This window comes from Leptosomus discolor, chromosome Z, assembly GCF_034619465.1.
Source record: "Leptosomus discolor isolate bLepDis1 chromosome Z, bLepDis1.hap2, whole genome shotgun sequence".
NCBI classification, from domain to species: domain Eukaryota; kingdom Metazoa; phylum Chordata; class Aves; order Leptosomiformes; family Leptosomidae; genus Leptosomus; species Leptosomus discolor.
Window position 1 is genome coordinate 126,033 of NC_141419.1, and position 27,995 is coordinate 154,027.

The 27,995-nt window shown below is 44.4% G+C and overlaps 1 protein-coding gene across 1 annotated transcript; it reads left to right on the forward strand.

The window, feature by feature from the left end:
- The first annotated feature begins 173 nt into the window (after nt 1-173).
- Nucleotides 174-27,437, forward strand: ZMPSTE24 (zinc metallopeptidase STE24). The gene is made up of 10 exons (XM_086479765.1): nt 174-290; nt 1,744-1,890; nt 8,184-8,270; nt 8,916-9,032; nt 14,294-14,446; nt 19,509-19,650; nt 22,077-22,237; nt 24,632-24,736; nt 26,717-26,860; nt 27,172-27,437. The coding sequence occupies exons 1-10, from the start codon at nt 174-176 to the stop codon at nt 27,394-27,396; spliced, it is 1,398 nt and encodes a 465-aa protein (XP_086335891.1). The 3' UTR covers nt 27,397-27,437.
- The last annotated feature ends 558 nt before the right edge of the window (nt 27,438-27,995 follow it).

Here is a 27,995-nt window from a genome sequence, read left to right on the forward strand (position 1 = left end):
CCCGCCCGGCTGCGGCGAGCCCGCTCCCCCGGCCCGCCGCTGCCGCCCGCCCCCCGCCCCCCGCCCGCCTCCTTCAGGGCCCCGCCCCGCCCCGCCCTTCCCGCGGCACCTCCGGGCGCCAGGCGGCGCCGCAGCGCGGGCGGCGGAAGGAAGCGCGGGAGCGGCGCGGGGCCATGGCGCTTCCCGGCGACCTGTGGGCAGAGCTGCCGGTCGAGAAGCGCATCTTCTGCTCCGTGCTGCTCTTCTCCTGGGCTGTCTACCTCTGGGAGGCTTTCCTGGCGCACCGGCAGGTCGGCGGGGGCTCCGGCGGAGACAGGCGCCGCCGGGATGAGGGCCGGGCCCGGCCCGGCCTCGCCTCACGTGGGGGGCGGCGGGCGGTCCGGGCGCCGAGCACAGCGCCGGGGCTGGGGCCGGCTTCGTCTTGTCGCCTACCTGGGGAGGGCTCGGCCCTATTCCGGCCGAGGCAGCGGGGCTGGGGCGCCGTGTCGGCCGCGCTCGCTGTCGGCGGCAGCGGCTTGCCGCCGGCGGGCGGTGAGAGCGGCCCGGCGCGGGAGAGGGCTTCTGCCGAGCCGGTCTGTGCGGCCCGTGGGGGGGTCAGAGCCGGGCGGCGAAGCTCTCGGCGGCTCTGCCGAGCCGGCTCCTGCCCGGCGCCGAGCCTGCGCCTGCGCCCCCCGCCCCTGCGCCGGAGCTGGGCTGTGCGGGCCGGCTGCGCTCCCCCAGAGCAACGCGGCGTCGTACCCCGCTCGTTCCAGCGGGGCGGTGGGGGCACTCGCTGTCACATCAGTGGGTTAGGTGAGTTCATAGCAGGGTCGGAAAAACGCAGGTGCGGTGGGGTAGCCAGCAGCACAGCGCCCACCCAGCAGCTCGATCTTCCTCCCCCAGGACAGGTGAGAGAGCAGGAAGAGCAAAACCGAAGTAAAGACAGTTAAACAAGCGAAGGAAGAAGGGAGAGAAAACCCACAAGCGCTGCAGACAATCACTCACCACCGCCCACAACCAGGCAAATGCCTGGCCAGTCTCCCAAGTAACAGCCAGCTTGGAAGTCAAACCCTCTTCCCCTTTCTTCCTCTTCTACTTAAGTTTTTATTGCTGAGCATAACATACAGCATGGGATGTCCCTTTGGTCAGCTGTCCTGGCTGCGTCGCCTTCGAGCCTCTTGTCCACCCCCAGCCTGTGCGCTGGGGAAGAAGGAGAGAGAGCCCTGACCCTGGTGTGTTGTCAGCACTGCTTTGGCCACCAATGCAAAGCACACCGCCATGCGGACTGCTGTGAAAAAGTTAACTCTGGCCCAGCCAGACCCTGCACAGCTGAAGTGGTGAGATCTCTACTGGAAATTAAATAGCACCTTGTTTATGCAGCCACATCATGGATATGTTTTCTGGTGAAGCTGCACGGTTTGTGTGGGAGGATCGGTGTTTCGTTTCAGGCTCTGCTTAGTTGTTACTGTGGTGCAGTAAATCATATCCTGTGCAAAAACGAGGTTGTGATCTTTATATAGTAACTATATTGGAAATAAATGAATAAGTAGGCAACTCAGTTTCTGGCTATAACATAACAATTAGGCTTCAGTTTTATGTTTGGAACTTGATAGAAAACAGGAATTTAGGAATATTTGTTATTTTGTGGGTTGTTTGGTGTTTTTCTGTGGGGGCCCATGGGATCATGTTATACCTTACTCTTAAGTCTTATTTGTCTCCTTAAAAGTATTGAATGTAGACAAGTTTCTTTTTCAATTTTTTCAGAGACGGGTCTATAGAACAACCACACATGTACCACAGGAGTTAGGACAGATCATGGATTCGGAAACATTTGAAAAATCTCGTCTGTATCAGCTGGACAAAAGTACTTTCAGCTTTTGGTCAGGACTGTATTCAGAGGTGGAGGGCACTGTAAGTACCTGAGCTGCTCTGGCAGCTATACATTTTGTATACTTAAACTGTGAAATACTTTGATTCTTAGTGATCCTGTGCAGCTGCACTGTTGCTGTTCTGGTGTCTTGCATCAAACATTGAAATTTGGAAGGCCTGGGATTCTGTATTTCTTGTTTGTGGCTGTATTTGCCATACGAAAAGAAGGAGTTATTCAGACAGCACGTAATTTCTCTATGCGCTGCTGAGTCATGAGTCATACTGCACAACTACAAAGTACATTATTATGTTTTAGTGCCATAGCTGACCTGTTATGATTTCCACTGCCAAACAATTAAGCAACATCAGAATTATTATAAATTGTTACAAATGCAGACCTTTTTCTGTGTTTGGAGGGACGCAACTACTTCCATTTTTAGATAAAATTTAAGTAGAAAGTAGAAAGAAAAACCCATGAGAACAGGAAGAGTAAAGAGTACCCATGGATACTTCAGTGTAAGAAAAATTACATGAGGCAAGTAATGTTCACATGTATGCAAAAACAGAGCCATTGAGTTAGAACAAAGTATTTACATGCACGATATACAAACAATCTTAAGAGAAAGCTTTTCTGACTCACTGCTGAAATGCACTGCACATCAGCAGCACAACCGGGTCAAAAAGGAATCCTGAAGTGCCTGGCATTGCAAAATGTAATTAGAATATGATCTGCTACATGATGAACTTAAGGAAGCAAAAGGGTCAATTATAAAAGATAATGAAAATAGCATTATAAAATGGTGTAAGCCATGTAGCTGTGATGTAAAACCAGTATCTAAGAATTGTGACCCCTCTTAACTTTTGCATTTCCTGATCCCTTTTGTGCAGCTGAACCTGTACATTGCTTCATTTTGTATGAACTCGTAAAAATGTTGTTATGTGTGTCATAATAGCTGTTACATCCTTCTTTGGCATGGGCTTTTTGGGTTGTTGAGTAGAACTCAAGACAATTTTTGTGTGAATTTGAAAAGCTTCTATGTTTTTGACTGATGTTAGAGGCAGTTTTTCCTTTGAAAAATGAAGCTATCCTCCAACAGTGGATTAGTGGACAGGGCAAGATGGTAACACCTAGCAAATGCAGCAGGTGAAAACGTTCTGAAGCTTTATCTTGATTTCAAGAGCTTTAGCCAAAACAGCTTCCCTTGTTGTTTTTAAGGAAAATACGCAGGGTTGGAATGAACCTCTTTTGCCACTGAATTTGCTGCCCTTGTAAACAAAGAGCCACATCAGCAGTCTGTGCTTATCTGCACCCAGGCCTACTATTGTTATGGTCCGCCACAATTCTAGCTGCTAAACTGGAGAGAGGTGGGTTTGGCAGATGGACTGTCAGATGGAAAAGAACTGGCTGGATTGCTGTGTCCAAAGACTTGTAGCCAATGGCTTAATGACCAAGTGGAAATCAGTGGTGTCCTTCAAGGGTCCATACTTGGAGGAATACTATTTAATAGCTTCATCAACAGCACAGACAGTGGGACTGAGTGCACCCTTGGCAAGTTTGCAGATGGCACCAGGCTCAGTGGTGCAGCTGATACGCAAGAGGGAAGGGATGTCATCTGGGGTGACTGACAGGCTTGAGGAGCGGCCCCAAGCAAACCTCATGAAGTTCAGCAAGGCCAAGTGCAAGATCCTGCACGTGGGTCGGGGCAGTCCCCAGTATCAGTACAGACTGGGGGATGAATGGATTGAGAGTGACCTTGCAGAGAAGGACTTGGGTGTACTGGTGGATGAAAAATTGGATGAGCCATCAATATCAGCCGTGACAGCCCAGAAAGCCGACCATATCCTGTGCTGCATCACAACAAGCGTGGCCAGCAGGTCGAGGGAGGTGATTCTCTCCCTCTACTCTGCTCTCATGGGACCCCACCTGCAGTACTGCGTTCAGCTCCGGTGTCTCCAGTGCAAGAAAGATATAGACCTGTCGGAGCGGGTCCAGAGGAGGGCCACAAAAATCATCAGAGGGCTGGAGCACCTCTCCTATGAAGAAAAACTGAGAGAGTTGGGGTTGTTCAGCCTGGAGAAGAGAAGGCTCCAGGGAGACCTTCTTGTGGCCTTTCAATACTTAAGAGTAGGCTTATAAAAGACATGGAGGGAGACTTAGTAAAGCCTGTAGTGACAGGACAAGATGCAACGGTTTCAAACTGAAAGAGGGGAGGTTTAGATTGGACATGAGGAGTTTTTTACCATGAGTGTGGTGAGACACTGGAACAGGTTGCCCAGAGAAGCTGTGGAAGCCCCATCTTTGGAAGTGTTCAAGGCCAGGCTGGATGGGGCTTTGGGCAATCTGATCTAGTGAAAGATGTCTCTGCCCCTGGAAGAGGGATTGGACCAGGTGGTCTTTAAGGTCCCTTGTGACCCAAGCCATGCTGTGATTGTGCCTGTGTAGGAGAAGCACAGCCTTTGCTTTCTCGCATGGTCTTTTCTTTCTGTTCTGTCCCTGTTACTGTAATAACAGGTCCACAGTGATTTTGGCAGCTGATGGATCTGTTAAAGAAATTACTGCATCCAGCTGTTGTCCACAACTGAGCCACAAAACCCAGACGATGCTGGTGCTTCCTAAGCAGCAGTCAAAACCAGTTACTAAATCAAGCATCTTAGCTTATATATTGTCCAGCGTTTCAGCTGTGATGGTGACAAACAGCTGGGAAACAGTTGTGTTTCAAACTGCTGCTGCTGCTACTGAATTGATTGTGGTGCTCTGCTTTTTGTGTTGCAGTGACACTGATAAACAAGAGCCAAGGATAAAAACATGGAATATGTGAGTTAAAGCTCCCAGCTAATTAATTGAGTACTGGCCTGAAAAAGCAGGTCTCAGAGCAGTCAGCTGAGACACTGTATGCACATTTTCTACTAGTATCATCAGTCGTTTTCATCTTCTGAACAAGAAGTTAGCGTTCATACTTGAGCTTGTTGAGTCTTGGGATTCTGTATGCCAAAACTTCCTGAGTTTGGGATTGGGAGTGAGCTGTCCCAGCGTGGTTGTTAATGGGCCTGCAAGCTATTGGATGTCCAAGCTTTGCCTGCATTTGCAGATTTGCTAAAGAGATTGCAGATCTTTGTGGAAGCAAGGTAACACTTGCAAGTCCAGTGGCTCCTACATCTCATTTCTTCATTATGGCTCCATTAATGTAGGTTTCGCTTAGCCAGAGCTAAATAATCTACAGCCATATAGTATCCCTGATACCCAGTCACCCCTGCAGCAGGGTTTCTTCACTGAGTTCTGTAGATCGTTTTATATTACTTCTCTTCGTGCTGGGTATAGGCTGGACACCTCCTTGTTTGCAGCATTGTCATGGACTTTTGAAAGGCTGCCATTTGTAGAGCTTCCTTAACAAATTTAATGTTAGCATCACAAAATTTGTGTTTGTGGTTGAACACTCAGTGTTGGAATGGTGAAAGGGAAGTGTATCATAGCCAGCTGCGAGCTTTGGAAGATACCCACAGCTGGTCCTCTCTGCCCTTGTGTTTAGAATTCCTGTCCCTTGAAGTTGTGTTCCTTGTTATCGCACTTCTTATCTTCGCTTCTCCCTAGGAAAGCACGCCCTTAGGTTTCTCTGATTATTCTGTTCCCGCAAAGGGAAAATTGCACTTGAATGGAAACTCCACACACACTGCCCACCCCCCGCCCCGATCCATTGTCATCCCAGGACAAGCGGTTTTCAATAAAAATTGAAAAGTAGTCAATTAAATTTGAAGTAGTCCAAATGGTAGGGGTAGAGAACTAGGGTGATTATTTCTTGAGATAATGGCTTGTGAAACGTTGAGAACTTCCAGCTGTGTACCATGGACTTAGCAGAGACATTGCTCACTCTAATCTTCTTCCGTCTGCTGCTGCTAACACTGTTAGGTACGCATCTTCTTAGATTTTGAGAACTTGTTCTCAGTTGTACTGAAGTCTGCTGGCTTCACTTTAGACTTGGAGAAGAGCTTGCGTTTCCAAAAAAACCTGCTTGCTTGTTCCGCCTACTGTGATCAACTTAAAAAATGACAAAATGTACACACCTTTTTCTACATACCCTCACGCTGTCATGGCTGCAGCGTGTTTCTTAATAGGGAAAATACCTCTGGTCTGAAGGCTGCAGCAATGGTATGGTTGTAACTAAGCCATTATTGCTTGTTAGATTTCAGACAGCTTCTTCATACATTCCTCATTCCTGAGGTGAATTGTATGAGGTTTAACAAGGCCAAGTGCTGGGCCCTGCACTTGGGTCACAACAGCCCTATGCAAAGCTAGAGGCTTGGGGAAGAGTGGCTGGGAAGCTGCCCGGTGCAAAAGGCCCTCGGGGTGCTGGTCGGCAGCCGGCTGAACATGAGCCGGCAGCGTGCCCAGGTGGCCAAGAAAGCCAACAGCATCCTGGCCTGTGTCAGCCACGGTGTGGCCAGCAGGAGCAGGGAAGGGATCGTGCCCCTGTACTGGGCACTGGTGAGGCCGCCCCTCGAATGCTGGGTGCGGTTTTGGGGCCCTCCCTGCAAGAAGGACATGGAGGTGCTGGAGCGTCTCCAGAGAAGGGCAACGAAGCTGGTGAGGGGTCTGGAGCACAGGTCTGGTGAGGAGCGGCTGAGGGAACTGGGGGTGTTCAGCCTGGAGAAGAGGAGGCTGAGGGGGGACCTCATCGCTCTCTGCAGCTGCCTGAGAGGAGGTTGTGGTGAGGTGGGGGTCGGTCTTTCTGCCAAGTAACAAGCAATAGGATGAGAGGAAATGGCCTCAGGTTGCACCAGCCAGGGGAGGTTTAGGTTGGACATTAGGAAAAATATGTTCACCGAAAGGGTTGTCAAGCATGGGAACAGGCTGCCCGGGGCAGTGGTGGAGTCGCCACCCCTGGAGGTGTTTAAAAGACGCGTAGATGTGGTGCTTGGAGACACGGTTTAGTGTGGACTTGGCAGTGCTGGGTTAATGGTTGAACTTCATGATCTTAAGCATCTTTTCCAACCTAAATGATTCTGTGATTCTATTCTACAGCCAAGCTGATACCCCCGATTTGTAGGGTACGTGCAGCTTCTTTTCTACACATATACGATGATGAGTTATTGCTCCTTTCTTTGATGTTCAGCTTTGTCTTTCTGTGTCTCAGAATCTGTCCTGGGATTATCAGATGCCAGCACAGCTAAAGTGAGCTGGCCTCTACTGTCTGGGTTTGGCACTTCCTTGTAGCATAAACTGCATCCTTTAATCAGCTTTGGGAACTGCCTGAACTTGGAAGAGGCTGTTGTGGCCAAAGTTGATGAAATTGGATGACAGTTTTGCTACATTTTGCTTTTAATAGGTGAAGTATGATTCATTAACCTAGCAAGTTAATTGAAGGGGAGATACCATGTTAGAATTACTAGTATGCTTAGATTTATTTCCACCATTAATTATGAGGGTTTCTTTTTAACTGATAAGTAGTATGAACATCATGCTCATAGCTGTCTTTGTTCAGGGACTGGTACTTCTGGGATTTCCAGCTCTGAAACTTTCAGGTATCCTGCAAAGGAGAAACAAGTTTGCTTTGGTCCTTTCCATCTCCTGCTGACATTCACAATCTACCCTAATAGTTAGGTTATAAAAGTAAGCCTTTTAAAAATGAAGAAGTACATAAAAGCCTGGTACTGTCCATACTGGAAGACTGCTTACTTGAAAATTGGTTTCTATATATATAGTGATGTGTCACTTCATAAGAAAGTAAATGTGAAACATTTGGAAGTCAAGCTGTTCAACAAACAAACTACCAGCCCCTGCCTTGAACCACAGTTAGCACTTGCTTCAGTAGCGCTGTCTCAAGCATTTCTTGGATGATGGTGTGTCCTGAGTAGTCCACTCCCTGTTCCTTGGCAACCTGAATGGCAGGAGGCTTTGCGAGACACACACAAGGAGGAGAGCATGGTGCCTTCCTAAAAAGTTTGAAGCAGCACTAATACTGAAAGTGAAATTACGGCCTTGTTCTGAGTGCCTTTCTTTTGGTGGGGAATGCAGACGTCCCAGTGCAGTCAAGTTGCTGAATCTTGCATACCCCTCCTAGAGATGGTATGTTACACAAGCATAGGCAAATGAGTTTTAAGGTCTGAAGTAAAAAAAAAAAAAAAAAAAGCTTGACCTGATCTCTACTTCTATAAAGTAAAAATGAACAATTGCCAAACATTCCAGGCTTCCTTTATGCACTGCTAAGATCAGAGAGTGACAAAAAGCCTAATTATAAAACTTTTCTTATTCACCCTTGAAAGGGCCTTATCATGCTGAAATTTTGGTAGATGACAGTCTGTTTCATATTGCCTCTGTGGTATGTGTTTTTGTTTTCAAGATGATTCTTCTCTGTGGAGGAATTCCTTTTCTCTGGAATCTGTCTGGTCAGATCTCTGGTCGTGCTGGGTTTGGACCAGAATATGAGGTGAGCAGTCTTTAAATTTTAGTGAAAATGTTGGGCCCATGAACTATACTGTTAGAATAATTTTTATTTTTAACCTTGCATTTACTTAAAGTGGGATTTAGCTACGGCTACAATATAGTAGAAATATTTTCTGGTGAACACAATAATTGGGTGAGTCTGAGAAATTACGACAGTATGTGACTTTTAAATTAGCTTACTAATTAAAAATAGCGTTGTATGTTAAAAACACACAAGTCTCAAAGCTACTGGAGTCAAACAAGGTGGTGGGTTGGATTTCCTTTTGTCTGGGTGTTGTGTTTTTACTAATTGTAGATGTGATCTTCCTGCACAGTAAAAGGGTAAGAAATGTGAGGCTACTGCTTATGTTGTCTTTGTGCTGTGGATGAGGCATCTATCCAAATTCTTGTCCCAAATCCTTAGTTTTTATTTAAATCTGTTTCATCGGTATATTTTTTTTTTCTTTCTTTATCATAGTAAGCTGTTCCAGTGATCGGTAGTCTAATAATCACAAACGTGTTATTTCTGTGAACTTGTCTAGCTTCATCTTCAGTTAAACCACTGACATAAAATCCATTTTTAACACCCAGAATATTAATGTTAGTACAGGTCAGTAAATATCAGAATTTTTTTTTTTTTTTTTTTAAGATTGTTCAGTCATTGGTGTTTCTGCTGCTTGCAACACTCTTCAGTGCAGTGACCGGTCTCCCATGGAGTTTATACAACACATTTGTCATAGAAGAGAAACATGGCTTCAATCAACAGGTATTGTAGATAGCACTTACACTGCCTTAACGTCTTCGGTAGGTTTGTTTGGTTAGATGGACTGGTACGTCCATATCTGTGCCAAAGATAGTTAGTTTTAGCAACGTTTCTACTCACAGTGCATAGAAATAAGAGCAATGACAGTTTGTGACTGTTGCAGAAGTACCCGTGCTGCACCAGCATGTCTCTGCATGAGCCTGTGCCTTTGAGCAGAGAAGTGCATGTTTTAGCAGTGGAACAAAGAACATTTCCTACCTCAGCAGTTCATTTTTTGGATGGAGTGTTCTTTGCCTTTCATATGCCCTTCCGGAGAAGTCTGGATCACTGCTTGACGGGGGCAGTTCTGATTCATGGACATGGAACAGATGAAACAAAAATGAGAAATTACTTTCCTTCTCATTTTGTTACATTTATTGATTCCTTGTATCAGCCTTTACTAAATTAGAGAATTCAGCTCTTCATTTGTACTTCTACGAGGTACTCACTTAGTATCAGCCCTGGCTTTCTTGATTTCTCTCACCAACTTAGTTTAACCTGTTTCAGTATCAGTTTCTCATGAGATCAGAATTTCCTTTTGGGAGAGGAACCTCAATCTGGGATACATCATTAGCCATTTCATGCCAGAGCATAGCACTTGTTTTCTGCTTTTGGACCCAGCTAGTGTTGTCTACTGTACTTTCTGTTCCAAGTCTACTGGGAAGGGTTTTTATTTTTTTTACAATAGAAGGAAATTTGGATGGGTAGCAGATGTGGGATTAAGCTGTTTGACTCATTTTAATAAGGGTAGAGATGCTCTGGTATTTGCCAGTTTCATCTTCCAGTTTCTATGGAGGCAGGAAGACTGAGCTAGACCTAAAGAAGTGGAATCAATTTGCTTCTAAACTAGTTATATTCCTAGTAAGTTGATAAATTGATGTTTCTTATTCCTTTTTGTAAAATGAAGAAAATCAGTGAGGGAAAAAAAGCTCTAAATGCAATGATCCAGTTTGCACCCTGTCTCAATCATCTTTAAAATAGAAGTACGTAGGTCCTGACACATCATGTATTATTTTGGTTCGGGTCAATTATTTAGTGCTATATATTTTCTTTCCAGGAAAGCCGAACTATGAAAATTCTCACTGCATAGTTTTTCCTTGACATCTGTGTGTATTCCCAGAAACTGCCCTGATGTTTGGATACTGTGCCTGTGGCAGCTCCTGCTCCAGTTTTCGGGAAGCAGATCTGAAGGTTGTTGTAGTTAGTCGTAAGCCTTGAGCTTGTGACCAACTCAGAACTCCTTTTATACTCCATTTAGCTCTCTAGTCTTATAAAAAACCCCTTGTGCTTCTAAAAACAATCATGTCACTTCTTACCAACACTTTTGTCTCTCACTAGCAAGTTAATTCTCATTGTCAGAATGATGGCACACATAGCCATTCATATGCTGAGTCATAGTCCTGGAGATCCCCTTCCCTTCTGCAGCCTTTACAGTGAGCAAACTGGCAGGCTAACGTCCCGCTCCTGTCAAGGGAGGAAGGAATGTTCCCGTGTTTCCAGAGCATGAGTCAAGCAGTCTTTTGTTCGGGGAAATACCTATTTGGTGTATTTTGTTTGTTCGCTGGCTATCACTTCTGTTCTGTAGTCCTCAAAAATTGTAAGGGCTGGCAAAGTCCTAATTCTTGCAACGTGCTTATGCCCTGGCTTAGCCTTTTGACATTCAGAATCCTTAAATACACATGAAAAGACATCTTTCACTGTTGTCTCTCATGTCAATCCTGAGTAGTCGCATCAGGCCTGCACCTTGACTGTCTCTCCTACCTTAGTGAGGAGTAAGTTCCATCTTGGTGCCAGATCTGCAAGCCCTGTATGTCCAGGACACAGAAGTCCAGAGACTGTCAGTGCTGGGACTTGTAAAGCACCAGAATTAGAGCAAACCGACAGACGAGCTGATGTATGGAGAGTTTGACTTGGTCAGGCCTTGATCAGGCCCTACCTCTGTGCAGAAGCAGCAGAGGGTCAAATACTGAACTTAGCAGCTTGGGCTTCTTTAAAACTGTCTTGAGAGCTTGCAGAATCCATGTGGTTTCTTGGTATGCTTTAGGGAGAGTAAGGAGGATTCTGGGTATATCCTCCAAACATTTTCTCCTTGGAGCTGTGCTCGTGAATGCAAGCATTGTGCCTAATCAAATGAGAAAAGGAAGACTTGTCACTGACACCTATGGGTCTTAAGTGCTTGATTGAGCTACCTGCATGCTGTCTTTTACAAGGGTTTTTTCACCACAGTGGTCCTTATGTGAAGAACTGAAAGCTGAGACCAGCTCCAGTCCAATTCAAGGTACCAAATGTCTTACAAACAAAGTCAAATCTCCACCTTTCATTTCAGACTGGTGGGCTAGGTCCTTTAGTGAACAAGCCAAATTCACACCTGGTACCAGCCCAGACTTCGGAATTTCTAGCTGTGATTTTCAAATGATCTTCAGATAGACTCTTTCATGGAATCACAGAATCATTTAGGTTGGAAAAGATGCTTAAGATCATGAAGTTCAACCATTAACCCAGCACTGCCAAGTCCACACTAAACCATGTCTCCAAGCACCACATCTATGCGTCTTTTAAACACCTCCAGGGGTGGCGACTCCACCACTGCCCCGGGCAGCCTGTTCCCATGCTTGACAACCCTTTCGGTGAACATATTTTTCCTAATGTCCAACCTAAACCTCCCCTGGCTGGTGCAACCTGAGGCCATTTCCTCTCATCCTATTGCTTGTTACTTGGCAGAAAGACCGACCCCCACCTCACCACAACCTCCTCTCAGGCAGCTGCAGAGAGCGATGAGGTCCCCCCTCAGCCTCCTCTTCTCCAGGCTGAACACCCCCAGTTCCCTCAGCCGCTCCTCACCAGACCTGTGCTCCAGACCCCTCACCAGCTTCGTTGCCCTTCTCTGGAGACGCTCCAGCACCTCCATGTCCTTCTTGCAGGGAGGGCCCCAAAACCGCACCCAGCATTCGAGGGGCGGCCTCACCAGTGCCCAGTACAGGGGCACGATCCCTTCCCTGCTCCTGCTGGCCACACCGTGGCTGACACAGGCCAGGATGCTGTTGGCTTTCTTGGCCACCTGGGCACGCTGCCGGCTCATGTTCAGCCGGCTGCCGACCAGCACCCCGAGGGCCTTTTGCACCGGGCAGCTTCCCAGCCACTCTTCCCCAAGCCTCTAGCTTTGCATAGGGCTGTTGTGACCCAAGTGCAGGGCCCAGCACTTGGCCTTGTTAAACCTCATACAACTGGCCTCAGCCAATGTCCAGATCCCTCTGAAGAGCCTTCATACCCTCGAGCAGATCAACACTCCCATCCAATGTAGTGTCATCTGCACACTTACCTGGGGGAGCACTTGATTCCCTCATCCAGATCGTTGATAAAGATCTTCAATAGGACTGGGCCTAATACCGAGCCCTGGGGAACACCACTTGTGACCAGCCACCAACTGGATTGAACTCCATTTACCACAACTCTTGGAGCCCAGCCATCCAACCACGTTTTTTTCTCACCAAAGAGTATGCCTGTCCAAGCCATGATGAAGCAGTTTCTCAGGAAGAATGCTTGCTTCCATGGGAAGGATTTTTCTTGAAGTCACATCTGCCTTAGGAAGCGGGAAAGAGGTGGCGTGAAAATGAGGGACACTGTGCAATTTTATAGCTCTACTCTTCCTAGACTGTGGAGGTGGAAGTAAAGAAAGAGTTAAAATGAAAACTTGAGCTAAAACGATTGTAGTTGACATGTTTCAGAAAAACCAGTGTAAAGAGCACTGGCAGCGCACTTCTGTTCAGAGTTGTTCTAGGTTATATTAAATGACTTTTCTTCAGTTGCTTTCTAAGCTAAAAAATGAAAAAGCTGTGTGACAGGCCTTTTCCTGGCTGAGCTGAGGAAGTAACAAAGGAGGAACACGTCGTATATTTTTTTTTTTTCTCTCTCCTGGCTTGTATCAGTTTAAGAGTCTTGATCAAACAGAAACAATTTTTCCTTTGTCCAGGATGACCCACAGAGTTTCTTTCCTGCTTCTCCGTACCATTTTCAGGAAGGGAGCACTGCTTAGTGTGAATAAGAGCCACAAGTCTTGCTTTTCTAGTTACAGAACTGTTTTGCTGGAAAAGGTAACCCACGCTACCTGGGAATGTTAATGTCAGGCAAGGAACAATGTCTTCTGGAGTGCTCCATTTGTGTGGGCATGTGTCTGTACAATTGTGTTACTGCTGATACCGATGGTCGCTTAGCAAGAAGGTATCACCAGAGCGCTCACTGTGTGACCAGAGTGAATATGTCTACGTAAAGAATAGTCTAAAATTGTGGGTTTATGTCTGATTTGTGTTTCCAATAGTCGTGGAAGTCTGAGGCATCTATCCAAATTCTTGTCCCAAATCCTTAGTTTTTATTTAAACCTGTTTCACCAGTATTTTTTTTCTTTCCAGATGAGTTCCATATCTTTAATGTGGTATGGGCTTTTTAATACAACCCTGTTGGGAAGGATCTTTACATAATAAACCCCCTTACTTCTGTGCCTTGCAGATAGCTGTAAGTACTGAAGTAACAGTTCCTGAAAGAGCTAGTTGGGTGTCTAATCATGTTTCAGAGTCACTAGATCAGATTCAGTCAGGTAGAGGTCTTTGAAATTTCTGTTGCTTCTGTTAAAGTTATCTAATTTTAAAACCTGAGACAGCTACATGAGTAGTAACTGCGTGTCAGTGGAAGCTTGGAGTAAAATGCCCAATACGTGCCTAAAAATCTTTAATAGGACTTCTATATATTTCCGGTTAAGACAATCAGCTTAGTGGTAACTGAAAGTTAGGATGAATGGAGGCAACTGCTCAAAGACAAAATATCTTACAGTAGCTGTGTTTTAAGAGTTTCCTATTCTCTAAAAATCCCATGATGTCTAGGATACAGATTCGTAAAAGAGTTAAGGGCCAGATAAGCTTAAATTTTTCTTTCCTCATTTAGTGAAGTGTATGTGTGCAACACCAAACAAGAATTTCGGTCAGATCTTACTAAGGAAGAGAGCATCTGCATGGGCTTGGAGTCTATGTGGATGTAAAGAGCTACCAGGAGAGGAGGTGAAAAGGTTCTTCCACCTTTTCTTAACTGACTCTGATTTCCTTATCATGTTGGTATTGCTGTTTTTCAATTTGTCTTACTTTGTTTCTGTGCATCCTCTGAAGGGATCAGTTCGTTAACTGCTGTGGCACATCAATATTTACATTGAAAATATCACTGCTATCCTTTCTTTACAGACGCTGGGATTTTTTTTTAAGGATGCTATCAAGAAGTTTATTGTGACTCAGTGTATTCTGTTGCCAGTGACGTCCCTTCTGCTTTACATTATTAAAATAGGGGGAGACTACTTCTTCATCTATGCCTGGCTCTTCACATTAGTTGTTTCCTTGGTGAGTATGAGAATATGTTTGGGTTTCTTCCAAATGCTAGCTTACTTGCATGGCTCAGTGTGCTGAGGTTTAAAAACATAACTGAAAGGAAATGGAGAAAAATCTAAGTCTCCTGGGAATTTTAGTGTCTACAGACTTTACCAGTGTGTCTTTCTCTCAGTGCACTTGTTCAGGAATAGTAGCTCATATTAATTGTCCACATTAATGTGATATATTTTATCTATTTAATACTGTGTCTTCATCAATTGGAAAATAAACATTCAAAAAGCTTTAGAATAGATACTGGAAAATACAGCACTGTGGTGATAGGTTTTCCTTTTCCTTAAATATAGAAAGGTCACAAGGACAACTGCCAGCAGTTTGGCAAGACAAGGCAGAATGTGCTTTGGTCAGTGATGTTTCCATTGGGCTTTTCTTACCAGTTCTCAATTGCATTGCTTTGTATGGCGATGAGTAGCAATTTTCCATTTCTGGTTCTGCTTTTATAGCTGCGAATTGGTAACTGACATTTTTAGGGCTTGGATTAAAAGGATCTTTTTGTATGCATCATAAGAATTTGATGTTTTCTATTCTTACTATGAGCTCTGAAGTCTGCGTTTCTTTTTCTGTTTCAACATAGTGCTCTGCTGTCTCTTTGCTCGATACACTAACCATTGCTCACCCAAGGAAGAAATTACAGAAGTATATTAATTTATTTTAAGGTTAAAAGAGCACCCTAACAAGTAAAAGAATTATTACATTACAGTAATGTAATAAAGCCTGCCATGTTGGCTTAACAATAAATTTGGGTCAGTCAGTCCCTGATTCTCTTGTCATGTTCAGACTTTCTGATTGGAGTGCATCATCAAGAAAATTTTTAGGAATACCTGGGTAGGAAATCATTGTTTTCTTTATTAAGCTTCTCTTTCATGACTTAAGTGTTGCTTTTTATTTTTTTCTTTTCCTTCTCCCCACTGCTTCTAGATTCAGATCACTTTTATAGCTTTCGTGGACTTTCAGTTTGTCAGCTTCATTTCTAAAGCACAGCATTGGCTGGCCACACTTATACAAAAATGTGATCGTGCTACATGGGAGGCCATTGCAGTTAATGCAGGAAAATCTGATTTCCCGTATCGTATATCCAATAGGTGCATTGACTTTCTCAGGCATGGCGACATGGAAGGAAGTGTGGGTCAGTTTAAATCATGACTGCAAAGTCTTTTCATAATCCTGTTTTTATGGGATAGAGATCTTATTATCTGAATTGTATTTGTTGCTTATTTGTGTTTTTGCTTCATTGATGCCTAACATGCAACTGAAGTACAACCTGTGTGGATTAGTGGATTTCTATATGGCCACTAATTCTGGCATAGTGCAGTTACCAGTGATGTGTTTCTGAGGAACTCAATGACAATAGTATAGTGGCAGAAGTGTTCCACTTAGGTGGTAAGTCTAGCTTCCAATTACTACATTGAGTTCTTTCAAGCTTTTGTTTGTTTGTTTGTTGGCTTAATTATGCAGTGCTTCCTGTTGTTTTGTTGTGCTGGCTTCTGCTTTCTGTAGTCCAGGTGTCCTTATGCTCTGACATCTTCCTTTTTTTGTCTCTGAATGTATTCTGAAAGATCACAGTGTTAGGTCTCAAAAATGTCAGTTCACATGTATTGAAATGACTTACAGAAAATTTGTGCAGACTCTGATCAGTACTTCTTAAAGAATTGTTCTTTTTCTTTCTGAGCTTTGATTAGCAATATACTCTTAAATCATAGTTCAGCATTTTGACCTACTGCTCTGCCAGCCTGAGTAAAACAGTCCGTACTTAGAGATTATTCTAGTGTAGCCTTATTATTTGCAGATTTGCAGAGATGATTAATAGAATCACAGGATGGTTTGGGTTGGAAGGGACCTTAAACACCATCCAGTTCCAACCCCCTGCCACGGGCAGGGACACCTCCCACCAGACCAGGTCGCTCCCAGCCCCATCCAGCCTGGCCTTGAGCCCTGCCAGGGAGGGGGCAGCCACAGCTGCTCTGGGCAGCCTGTGCCAGGGTCTCACCGCCCTCACAGGGAAGAATTTTTTCCTTACATCTCATCTAAATCTCCCCTCTTTCAGTTACTCAAAACCGTTACCCCTCGTCCCATCTCCACACTCCCTGATCAACAGCCCCTCCCTACCTTCCTGCAGCCCCTTTCAGCACTGGAAGCCGCTGTAAGGTCTCCCTGGAGCCTTCTCTTCTCCAGGGTGAACACCCCCAACTCTCTCAGCCTGTCCTCACAGGGGAGCTGCTCCAGCCCCCTGGTCATTTTTCTGACTCTCCTCTGGACCCGCTCAAGCAGGTCCGTGTCTTTCTTGTGCTGGGCACCCCAGAGCTGGACGCAGTACTCCAGGTGGGGTCTCATGAGAGTGGAGCAGGAGAATCACCGCCCCCGACCTGCTGGACACGCTGCTCTGGATGCAGCCCAGGGTGCAGCTGGCTTTCTGAGCTGCAAGCTCACACTGCTGGCTCACATTCAGTTTGTCACCCACCAGCACCCCCAAGTCCTTCTCCCCAGGGCTGCTCTCGATCCACCCCTCGCCCAGCCTGTGTCTGTGCTTGGGATTGCCCTGACCCAGGGGCAGGACCTGGCACTTGGCCTTGCTGAACTCCATGAGGTTTGCACAGGACCACCTCTCTAGCCTGTCCAGGTCCATCCGGGTGGCCTCCCTGCCCTCCAGAGTGTCGACCACACACACAGCTTGCTGTCATTGTCAAACTGGCTGAGGGGGCACTTGGTCCCACTGTCTATATTGCCAACAAAGCTGTTAAATAGCACCGGTTGCAATACCAGCCCGTGAGGAACACCACTTGTTACTGGTCTACACTTGGAAAGACCACATCGAGACATTGACGGCAACTCCTTAAGTGCAACCATCCAGCCAATTCCTGATCCACCAAGTGGTCCATCCATCAAATCCATATTAGTTCCTCATGTGATGTTGAGTTCATGTCTTTAGCCTTAAAAGGCTTTAAAGACTTGCTTTTTCATAGAAGGATTAAGCTGAAACTTTAGAAGAACTAGTAGGTTTAGGATTGAAAGAAGATACAGGATTTTCTGAAATGGCCTGCTCTCATTTGTACACTGAAATTTTTTCCTTAGCTTTCCTTATGCCAGTCACTGACTGCTTTTATTCTTGCCATCTTTTCTTTAAAATATATATTGTAAAAAATGTTGCGTGATGTCATATGAGAGGCTTTCCGAATATCCATTTTATCCACTTTATCAAGGAAGTTAAGTAGAAGGATGTAGGTGAGTAGTACCTAACACTAAATTTCAAGGTGAGAACCAGAACGTACTCAGCTGATACCACGTTTCTTTCTCAGTCACTTTCCCTTCGCAAACTAATATTTTATTTTTGCTTTGCCTGCCCCTTGCCATTGAGCTGTCCGTGTAGAATTTTTTACTGAGATTTTACAGGTACTTTAGAAACATAAAACAGGGGTGGCCTAACTTTTACACAACAAAAGCTAGAAAATAAAACGTGTTGTGTCAGAGCTGCAGACTTCTGTACTGAAAGATTATGAAGCAAGACCGAGTGGCTCCCTTTATATTCCCCCTCCCCTTTTTCTCCTGAGGATTAAGTGTGCAGCCAATAATTGGTGCTTTTCAGGTGTCTTGCAGTGTCACTGCAGCTTTACAGGGTGTCGATCGTGATTTGAGGCATTAATGTGTGGGCTTAAACAGTCTTTCACATGCAAAATGACCTTAAGAGGTGTTAGATTTACCCTTTAGAGTTTGGTTTAGGGAAAAATTCCAGTTGTAATCACATTCCATAACTCTGTAATCATAGTTAGAGTTGCATCCTTCTACCAGTCTGTTATGCCTGCTGATATCAAGGGATTACACAAAGATCAGAGATAAAAACTTAGTCCACAAATACTATATGGGCTGAGACACTTGTCTGGACTGAAACAGACAGCTGATTTCTGCTGTATGGAATACCCTCCTACACTTGCTGCAAAATATCTGCAGAGATTTAAACTCTTGTCTTAGCAGTTACAGTAACAAAAATAACTTTTATTTTATAGTGGTGTTTCATATTGATGCCCTCACTCGCTATGGCTTTGGTAAAGCCAGTTTCCTTAGTTTTAGATTTCATTGGACTTTTTCAACTGTGCAAATACTTTCGAAAGTCAAGGTACTTGTTTTCAGTGGAAAAAACCCTGGCAAGATAACTTCGAAGTTAATTTTGATGTCCATTTGCCTCTCATGTCCTGTTCCTTTTTCACTAACCAGAATTTAAACTTTTCTCCAGTCCTTTTCTTTAAAATAAATACATAAAAATAATTTAGTGAAGGTCCAGAGTGTGAGGGAAGGGAGTTCAGTTTTCCTTCCCATCACAGTGTTCTTCCAATCCTGGCTTTCTCATCTGGGCTGCATCTGCTGCTGGTTTGAAGGGATGCAGGTGTATTTTAGTGATTTTTTTTTTTTTTTTTTTTTTTTTTTTTTTAGACCACAGCTGTTAATCGTTGTGGACCAGAGGCATCAGGCAGTTCCTCAGCCCTGCATACAACTGGGAGAGGGGAAGAAAATAGGGGACATGAAATTTCTTGCCTGTTTTAGACCGTGGCTTTGCAAGTTAGCAGGAGTTTGAAGAAGTGGGACTATCTCCTGGTTTAGTTGGCTCTGCTGGTCATTAAGAAACACTTCAGAGCTTTCCAGTATCGGTGAAGTGGGTGACAGTGACAGGCTGTCACTGATAAGACCACTGCTCCCAGCTGTCATAGTGGCTTTGCTTTCTGCAGTTCATCAAACCGTCACAGCAAAAGCACTGTTTGCACTGCTGAGGACTGTAGGTTGTAGAGAAGCCTGCCCCCACCCCCGTCTTGCTGTTGAATTGCTTACGGTCAGCAGACTAAGTAGTTCTCATTGTAGATGGGATGACCCGAAGAGAGAGCCTTGCTGTAGATCGCACTTCATACAGGACTCTGCTTTATCAAGTGTTTTTTCTGAAATTGTACCCTCTTTTTATACTTACTTGTGCTCCACCTTCCGTACTAAACACACATTTGTATGCCTTGTTTTTAATATCTGTATGTGTTTGCAGGTGCTGGTTACAATCTATGCAGACTATATTGCGCCTTTGTTTGATAAATTCATTCCGCTTCCTGAGGGAGAGCTCAAGCAACAAATTGAAGCAATGGCAAAGAGCATTGACTTCCCATTGACGAAGGTGTATGTTGTTGAAGGTGAGATCTTTTTAATAACAAGACTTTATAATTTTGAATTTGTGGATTTTGAGCTTTGATTGTGGGTGCTGTAGTAGGGCAGTTGCTTATATTCCTCAGCTATTGTAATACTTGTCAATGTCTGTACCATTTTCCTTTTCTTGCCTTGAGGTCAGAAAAGTGAAGCTGCATGTACAGCCTTAACTCAGCATCTTGTTGGAAGCATTGTCTTGTCTCCGTGGAATGGAAATGCATAGCACAGTCAGAAATGGAAGCAGCAATCAAGATTTCAATTTTAGAACTTTAAACCAGAGGGAAAAGGGTTGTTTTTTCATCTTTTCTAGTCTCAGTTTAGTATTAATTGTCTCAAAGTCCTTGGTGAAACAGTTGAAAATGTTATGAAAGTTAAAAACAACTATTCCTTCTTAAGAATGTTCACATGGATGGTTTCTCATGGTATGGTTGGATGGACTCATACCTTCTACTTGAGACTGTATTTTTTTCACTTTCTAGTAATGAATTTCTTGTCCTCTTTTCTTAGATCATGGAATGTAGCATGGAGGACCTGCCATGTCACTTCCTCTCCACTTCCGTGTTCATGGAGCACTTTACTGTTTGACATTCCCACTGTTACTCATTTTGCTCCCTTCTGAAGTTGATTTCAGGGACTTTCCCAAATTTTGTTCTGGTTTTGTGCCCTACACGTGAGGATCAGAGTTGTTTTTATTGCCTTGGTGAAAGCAGGATGAGATGGCATAAAGAGCTGAAATGGTAGAATTTTGCTGTAAGAGAGGGTGATGAAGGCTTTATCTAGCCTGGAAGCTGTGACTTTCAAAGCTTTGGGCTGGCCAAATCCAGCCAGTGCTCTGCCTTAGCACAGCCAGGAACTATTAGTATTGATATTCTTAGGGCCCGAGAAACTCCTCTCTTTCCTAGCAAAGTTGAAGCTTTTCAAACTTGAGAGTCAGTACAGAGGCTTGCCAAATATGTAAGTTTTTCCCATATGCCTTGCTGGCTGTGTCCTAGCATTTAACCATGGTGAAAGTCAGATGAGCCAACTGTTGGTACCCTGGCACCTGTGTAGTGTACTACTGCATTGGCTTCTTCAGCACGTCTGCATTTAGCAGCAGCGATCTGCAGTGGAGGGAGGCTGCCAACCCCCCCATTTTCTTTCCTGGCATCCTTCAGTGTTGAGCCAGCACTATTCCCTTCTGACATGGGGGACTGGATGTGTGAACATCCTTTTGCTAGTGTTTTTCTGCACTCTTGTCTTGGCTCTTCCCATTCCAGAACTGACTTCTTAGTAACATATGTAACTAAGCTCTTTAATTTCAGAGTTCATTCTGTAACAGATTACAAAGGTTCCTTCTCTACCAACACTTAGTGGAGGATGAAGTTTTTTATGATCTGCAGATAAAAAAGAACATTGCTACCCTGTGTCTGTTCAGATTTCTTCGCTGAGAAGGGACTGGATGCTGAGGCTTCATGCTCTGACCACTCTTCCTCTGTTGATATGTCTTGGTTTGGTGCTGAAGGTTACCATGACCGTACAATGTCCATGACTTGTAATGGAACAATGGATATTTTGTGTGCTAAGGAATTTATGCACCTCCTATGGTTATAGTGAGAGTTGAAGGCAAACGCCTTCAACTTGAAGTATCTTACCTTTTGCTGAAAAAACAAGAGGAATCCACCTCTTCTCTCAAAGAGACCTCTTTCAGTCCTGATGTTGCAACAGCTCCTGTCCATTGGTAAAAATAGGCAAAGTTTTAACAGCTGCTTTGATCCAGACAGCTTTTTGATCAACTGAAACAGTCCATGTTCCATGGAAAAAGATGAGTTTCTTGGCCCCAAGTATATTGATAGTAGAAACAGACCATGATTCACCTGATCTAGATAAAAGTAGGTGTAAAAAAATGCCTAATTCAAACAAAAATAATTTTGAGGGACTATCTGATACCTGTAGTTCATCTCTTCATCTTTTTCTTATGTTTTTGACATCTTCCTCCATATCTGTTTCAAATCATCTTTGCTCACACATTGAAAGAATTCTAAACGTATTCGTCACAGGTTCTTTGCCAGGAGGGCAGCATGTGTTCTATGCAGAATGCTCTTTCCACTCTGAACTGAAATTGCAATAGAAACTGATTTTCTTCTGGATATTAGATCTTAACATGACTTCTTTTATATTTTTAGTGATTTTTAGTGATTATATGTTACAGATGAAAAAAATTATTTCTCCATTGGAGAATGTAAATGAGATTATCATCACTTAGATAACTTTAAAATATGCTTCAACCTGCAAACTCATTTGCTTGGGTTTGTCTACCGTTCATTTAGGGGCTTTGAGAATTCCTTTGGAAGAATATGTTCTATGTAATATTGCATAGTCTTCAGTGTCTGAGATTATTCAGATCATGGTCTTTAATGCAAATTTTCCCCATCAGGTTCTAAGCGTTCTTCTCATAGCAATGCTTATTTCTATGGATTCTTCAAGAATAAGCGGATAGTACTCTTCGACACCCTCCTGGAAGATTATTCTGCATTGAACAAAGAGCCAGCAGAAGGAGAAGATGGTGAGAATGAAGAGGCAAAGTCTAAAACCAAAGTGAGTTCATCTTTGTTTTTCATTGTGATATTTACATTAACTTCTTGGTGAGATATTCCCTTGTGTTTTCTGAATGTATTTTAAAGGTCCTGAGTGAGATGCTAAACCCCAAAATCTTATGATTTCAACAGCAAAGTAATCCTGAGCTGCTGCTAACTGGAATTTCTGGGGCTGTGTGAGTTATGCAGATAGCACCAAAGAGACCACAGAAATCCACGGGGGCTTTAGCAGGACATTGGTTCCCTGCATGTAAAAAAACAGGCCTTCCTTGCAATTGTTTGAATAAGGTTTTAGCTAGTGTTCCTTCTCTTGGGACTGCCACACTGTGGTGGTTCACGGCTGGCGGGGTTTTGGTACGGGTTTTGTTAGCAGGGCAGGGGGCTACAGAGGTGGCTCCTGTAAGAGGCTTTGAGAATCTCCCCCGGCTCCAATTCAGTATTTAAGAGTGAAAGAACCTGTTGATTGAGCACTTTGTTTTGTCTGTCGGTGTTGGGGGGTGGGAGAGGACACTTGGGTCAGCGAGGAAGCAGAGGGAGCTGTGCCGGAGCAGGGGTTCCCTGCGGCCTGCGGTTAAGATGGCGGCCGAGCCCCGGCAGCCCCTGGAGCCCAGCGGCGGCCCAGAGGTCGCCCTGCAGCCCGCGGAGGGCCCCGGGCCGGAGGAGCAGGGCCCGGGCCCGGAGCAGCCGTGACTGCGGCCGCGCTGGAGCCACCCGTGGGTGGGAGGGCGGCAGCCCCGGGAGGGCCCCGCGCTGGGGCGGGTTGGGGAGCTGCGGCCCCGCGGGAAGGACTCGCGTTGGGGTGGTTGGCGGAGGAATGTCTGCCGTGAGAGGGACCCCACGGCGGGGCAGAGCAGGGCTGCGAGGGCCCCTCTCCCTGCGGGGGAAGGAGCAGGGAGACCCCTTGTGCCAGCCGGGCTGTGACCCCCGTTCCCTGCGCTGCTGGGGGGCGAAGAGGGAGCAGAGCTGAGCGCGGGAAGACCGAGGGGTGGGGGGAGGTGGGTTGTTTTTAAGGTCCGGTTGTATCTCTCATTATCCTTGATGGTGGTGGTTGTTCTGTGTTAAATTGCTGTTGTTATCCCCAAGTTGAGTCGGTCTCTGGTCCGTGCCCACAGCTGGTGAGTGAGCCCTCCTTGTGCTGGGTCTCGACCCTCAGGCCTTTGGGTTGTATTTTCTCCTCCCCATCCCTCAGGGGACAGGGTGGGGGTGAACAAGAGCGGCTACGGGGGGCTTTGCTGCCGGCTGGGGGGCTCACACCACAACACACACCGAAGCTTCCCTTTGAAGGAAATGCTTTTATCAGTGTGTCATTTGTGTGCCTTTTACTACATCCAAGAATTTTGGTGCAAGAGGTACACATGTGCACGCACACACGTACAGATTACACATATGCATCCTCCCCTGCCCTGGTCAAGAATGGGATGATGGCATTGCCTTGTCCTTTCCATTGATGTGCACCTGCAGATCAAGAGTCAGCCTTTGTGGCTTCAGGATAGCGTAGGGATGGTTAAAACTGATGGAATACTTTCTGAAGGTTTCAAGAAGTAATTCTGAGAAGAAAGAATTGCCTCCTGCAGCCTAGGGTTAGGCCAATGTATAGATTGTTGTTCAGTCCAGCTTCTGTTTCTTGTAACCGTGCTGGTGGTGGAATTCTCTTCATGCACGGTTTGGTATGGCATACTGCAGAAGTGGGTGATGAGAGGAAGGGGTTTTGAGCTCACATGCTCTAGTCCTAATGAGAATCATTTGTTCCATTTTCACAGGTTGTTCAGCTATGTTCTCAGTACTTGTGTAGTACTTGTTCTCAGTACACGAGCCCACGGGCTTGCTTCTGACTTGCTGATGTACCTTTGAAGGTACAGATGTCCATCTTTCCTAATGAGAGCTTTAAGGCATATCATAGCGCTTGTTGCAGTGGACAGGGATGTTGTAATTTGTTTTTAAAGGAACAGTAGTGCCTTGGGAGAGAGGTTACATGTTGCATGTTGAAGGAGGTAGGGAGAGGCCTTTGCTCTCAATTCTCTGTTGAAAGTCGGTGGCTCTGAATGCTTCCTTTTCTTGAGTGAAGAAATAGGGTGAGATCAAGGGATGGTAGGAAAGTGTTTGGAAGGCAAATCTGCTAGCGTTCTTCCAGGTTTGCATAGGCGTGTCTGCATACATAGAAATAAGAGAACACCACTTGGTGGTAAAAATCTTGTTGAACTTGAAAGTTTATTTTTTTGTGTCTTCTTGAAAAAGGCTCAATAAGAAATTCTACGTGTGTATCTGCTGGTAGAAGGGAACGGCCAGATCTAGGGACACTTAAGTGACCTAGGAAAAAACCAAACTAGTAAGTAAGAACTTTATTCAGTTGTGTTCAGTCATACCTGATACTACTTCTGTTTTGTTATTCCCTCAGAATAAGAAACAAGGATGTAAAAATGAAGAAGTTCTGGCTGTACTTGGTCATGAATTGGGTCACTGGAAACTAGGTCACACTGTAAAAAACATTATCATCAGCCAGGTAAGTTACGATAAACTGGTGGTTTTCCTAGAGTATTTTGTAGTTATTGCTGTTTCCAGATGCCTGCTTCCAGATTTGTAAGTGTACATTAGCACAATATACTTACACTTTGTGACAGAAAGTTGGTTGGTTTGTTGGTTTTGTTTTGTTTTTTTTTTTTCTTCACGGTATCTACAGTGAACACGCACTAGCCTTTCTATCCCTTCTTGCTGCATCTGATTGGTACAAAGCATGTCTGCTGCCATTTTAATTAATCTCAGCAGCCTCTGCAGTTGGGACACATTTTTCTTGCTCTGTGATACTTCTGCCTTGTCTTTTTGAATCTCAGGGCCTTCTCTGAAGGTCTGTTTCTATCCCTGTGGTAGGAGTAGGACTGGATGTATCCTGTCTCTCAGCCTGCATTTTTTAGGTGTTTGTCATTATCTCTGAGAAAGCTACGTGCCTGAGAGTTTCCATCAGTTGCATTGCTTGGCCAGCTGAGAAGGAATGCGATTGAGGATTATGAAATCTGACACAGGAGGACATTCTTACTTCTTTGTATTGTGTTATCATACCATGTGCATTGATTATGGGTACATAACTTTCTCGTGCCATTCTTGATGCATGCCCAAATGGGGGTGAACATTGAAGCAATCTCTAGAGATTGCCCAACCTGGTCTTTGAAGAAAAGGAGCCTGGTGGTCTGTTTACTCACGCGTATGCCTCTGGACATCACACAATGCAAGGGAAATCCTCCCCGAAACCTCCTAATTCAAATTCTTTTATTTGCAAGGCACAGCTATGTGCCTTCTATTAAATTACTATCAGCAGCCTACTGTATGCTTTGGTGTAGATCTATCTTGTTCCTCCTATCAGTCACCCTTCTTTTCTCCAAGTTCTCAGCCTTTTGGGTTTTTTGTTTGTTTCTCTTAGCTGCCCTCCAATGCACCAGCTGTAACTCCGTCATGTCATTCTTGGGATGGATGCACCATTCCAGGAATGCTGTTCCGTTCTTTTTCTAAGGCTATTCACAAGCTTTTCAGCCTGTGAACACCACTGTCAAGCTTCTGTTTAAGAAAATCCCTATCGTTCCATTTCCACGTGGCCTTTTCCTTATCCTTGCAACGCTTCAGTGAGGTCCTTCTCACTTCCTGCTTTAAGGCAATTACCTTCCAACTTCCAACGTCAGTGTTGATCCCTATCAGCTAACAACTATTATGGTGCTTTTGCCACTCTGCTAACTCACATAACTTTTGTCTTTGGATCCACTTTCCAGATAGTATTATTTTGCTGTAATAGGTAGATTTTATCTTCACTTCAAGAAGTTCTCACAAATTCTTCTGCAATGTCTTCTACTTTTTCTGTTGATTGTTTGCTGTCACAGCCATCCCTCTTTTTGCTGTCCCTTGTGTTTCAATGACAAACAATATTCTGGCACCTTCCACGTTACTCTAAAAAGACGAAACAGACACTTGCATGGATTGAAAGGGTACTAATCACCTTCTCTAAAAAAAACTGTAAGGCATGGTCCTGCCTCTTGCCTCTGAAAAGCCAGGCAAGCACAGTGCTTGTACACAGTGATGCGTGGCTTAGATGGAAGCATAGATCGGTTCCAGGAATAGAAGTATGACATGGCACAGACACATTTTGTTCAGTTTTAAAGTTTTTTGAATCTGTGCCTAATTCCAAGGAGATGGATTCTACCTTCTACTCCCTCCTCACTTCTCCTGTCTTCTTGGCTTTTCATCTTCCTTCACTGCTTAGACCCTTTTTTTTTTTTTTTTTTAGCTCACTGACAGAAAATACAAAGTGTTTCTTTATTGTGTGCATTTACAGAAAGCATGTAAAGGCCAGCTGTTTGTTCCTCTTTGTACATTAGTTCTAAAATCTATTTGGGCTTTTTCGGTGGCATTTCTATGCGAATCTATAACATGAATAGGCCATGTTTTAGACTTAGATGAACAACTCATATTAATCAAGAATGTTGTTTCCTTTCTCTAGATGAATTCCTTCCTCTGCTTCTTCTTGTTTGCTGTGTTAATTGGTCGAAAAGAACTCTTTGCTGCATTTGGTTTCTACGACACCCAGCCTACCCTGATAGGCTTGATGATTATTTTCCAGTTCATTTTTTCACCTTACAATGAGGTAAATTGTTTTCAAGACATGATGAATAGGTGCTGAAGTATCATCCCATTTAAATAATGATTTTATTTTGCCTGGGGGGAAAGTTTGAAGTTTCCAGGGGCTCTATCTGGTATCTTGTTTTAGTAAGTAGGCTTAGTGCTCAGTGTTGGGTAAGACTCTGAGTTTCAGGTGTGGCCTGCGTAAACCTTACAGCCACAGTGATGTGTGGCATGTGGGAAGGTAGATATTTATAGAAGGTATTTACTGATACTGTACGGAACTTGCATATAGCTGAAGTTTTAAAATAATTTAAAATATATTTCTCTCCACAGGTTCTCTCATTTTGTTTGACTGTATTAAGCCGAAGATTCGAGTTTCAAGCAGATGCATTTGCAAAGGAGCTTGGGAAGGCTAAAGACCTATATTCGGCTTTGATCAAGCTAAACAAAGATAATTTAGGATTCCCTGTTTCTGACTGGATCTTTTCAATGTGGCATTACTCCCATCCGCCCCTTTTAGAAAGACTTCAGGCCTTGAAAGATGCAAAGCAAGAGTGAATCGTTGTTGGTTCAGAGACAGTGAGTGCTTCCATCTCAGAAGCAAAGTTCAGAGCTGCTTTTTAATTTCTTTTTAAAAATGGGTAATGCCAATTAAGTGCAATGTTAACAGCACCACAGATCTGAGAATCCTGAAACAGGAATTAAATTATAAATGACTTTTTTTAACAAAACCAAAACTGTGTAACTTAATTTACAAAAAAAATATTGGGTGAAGACCTTCCCCCCGCATACACTTGCTTTTATCTCCATATCATAGTATAGACTTCAAAGCACCTCTTTCTTCAGTTTGTGTATGCCTTGAACATTGCTTTTGATCCTTTTCCCACTCTTAGCATTCTGTGAACCTTCCCAGTCTCAACCCTCTTCACAACAATGAGGGCTTGAGTGACTTGATTTTTTCTGTAATAATACTTGTACTCGCCAGTCACTGTTTTTTGTGTTTTAAAAAGCTGAATGCAAGTACAGGCCTTTCTCCTGGATTCACGTCTGTCGTAACTGAAAATGCTACTTAATAAAGCCACCTTTCTCTGAAGTGTAGGAAGAAGGATGAATTACAGCTGAGGAAGTGTATCATGGCTTCCTTGAAAATGAGCGCT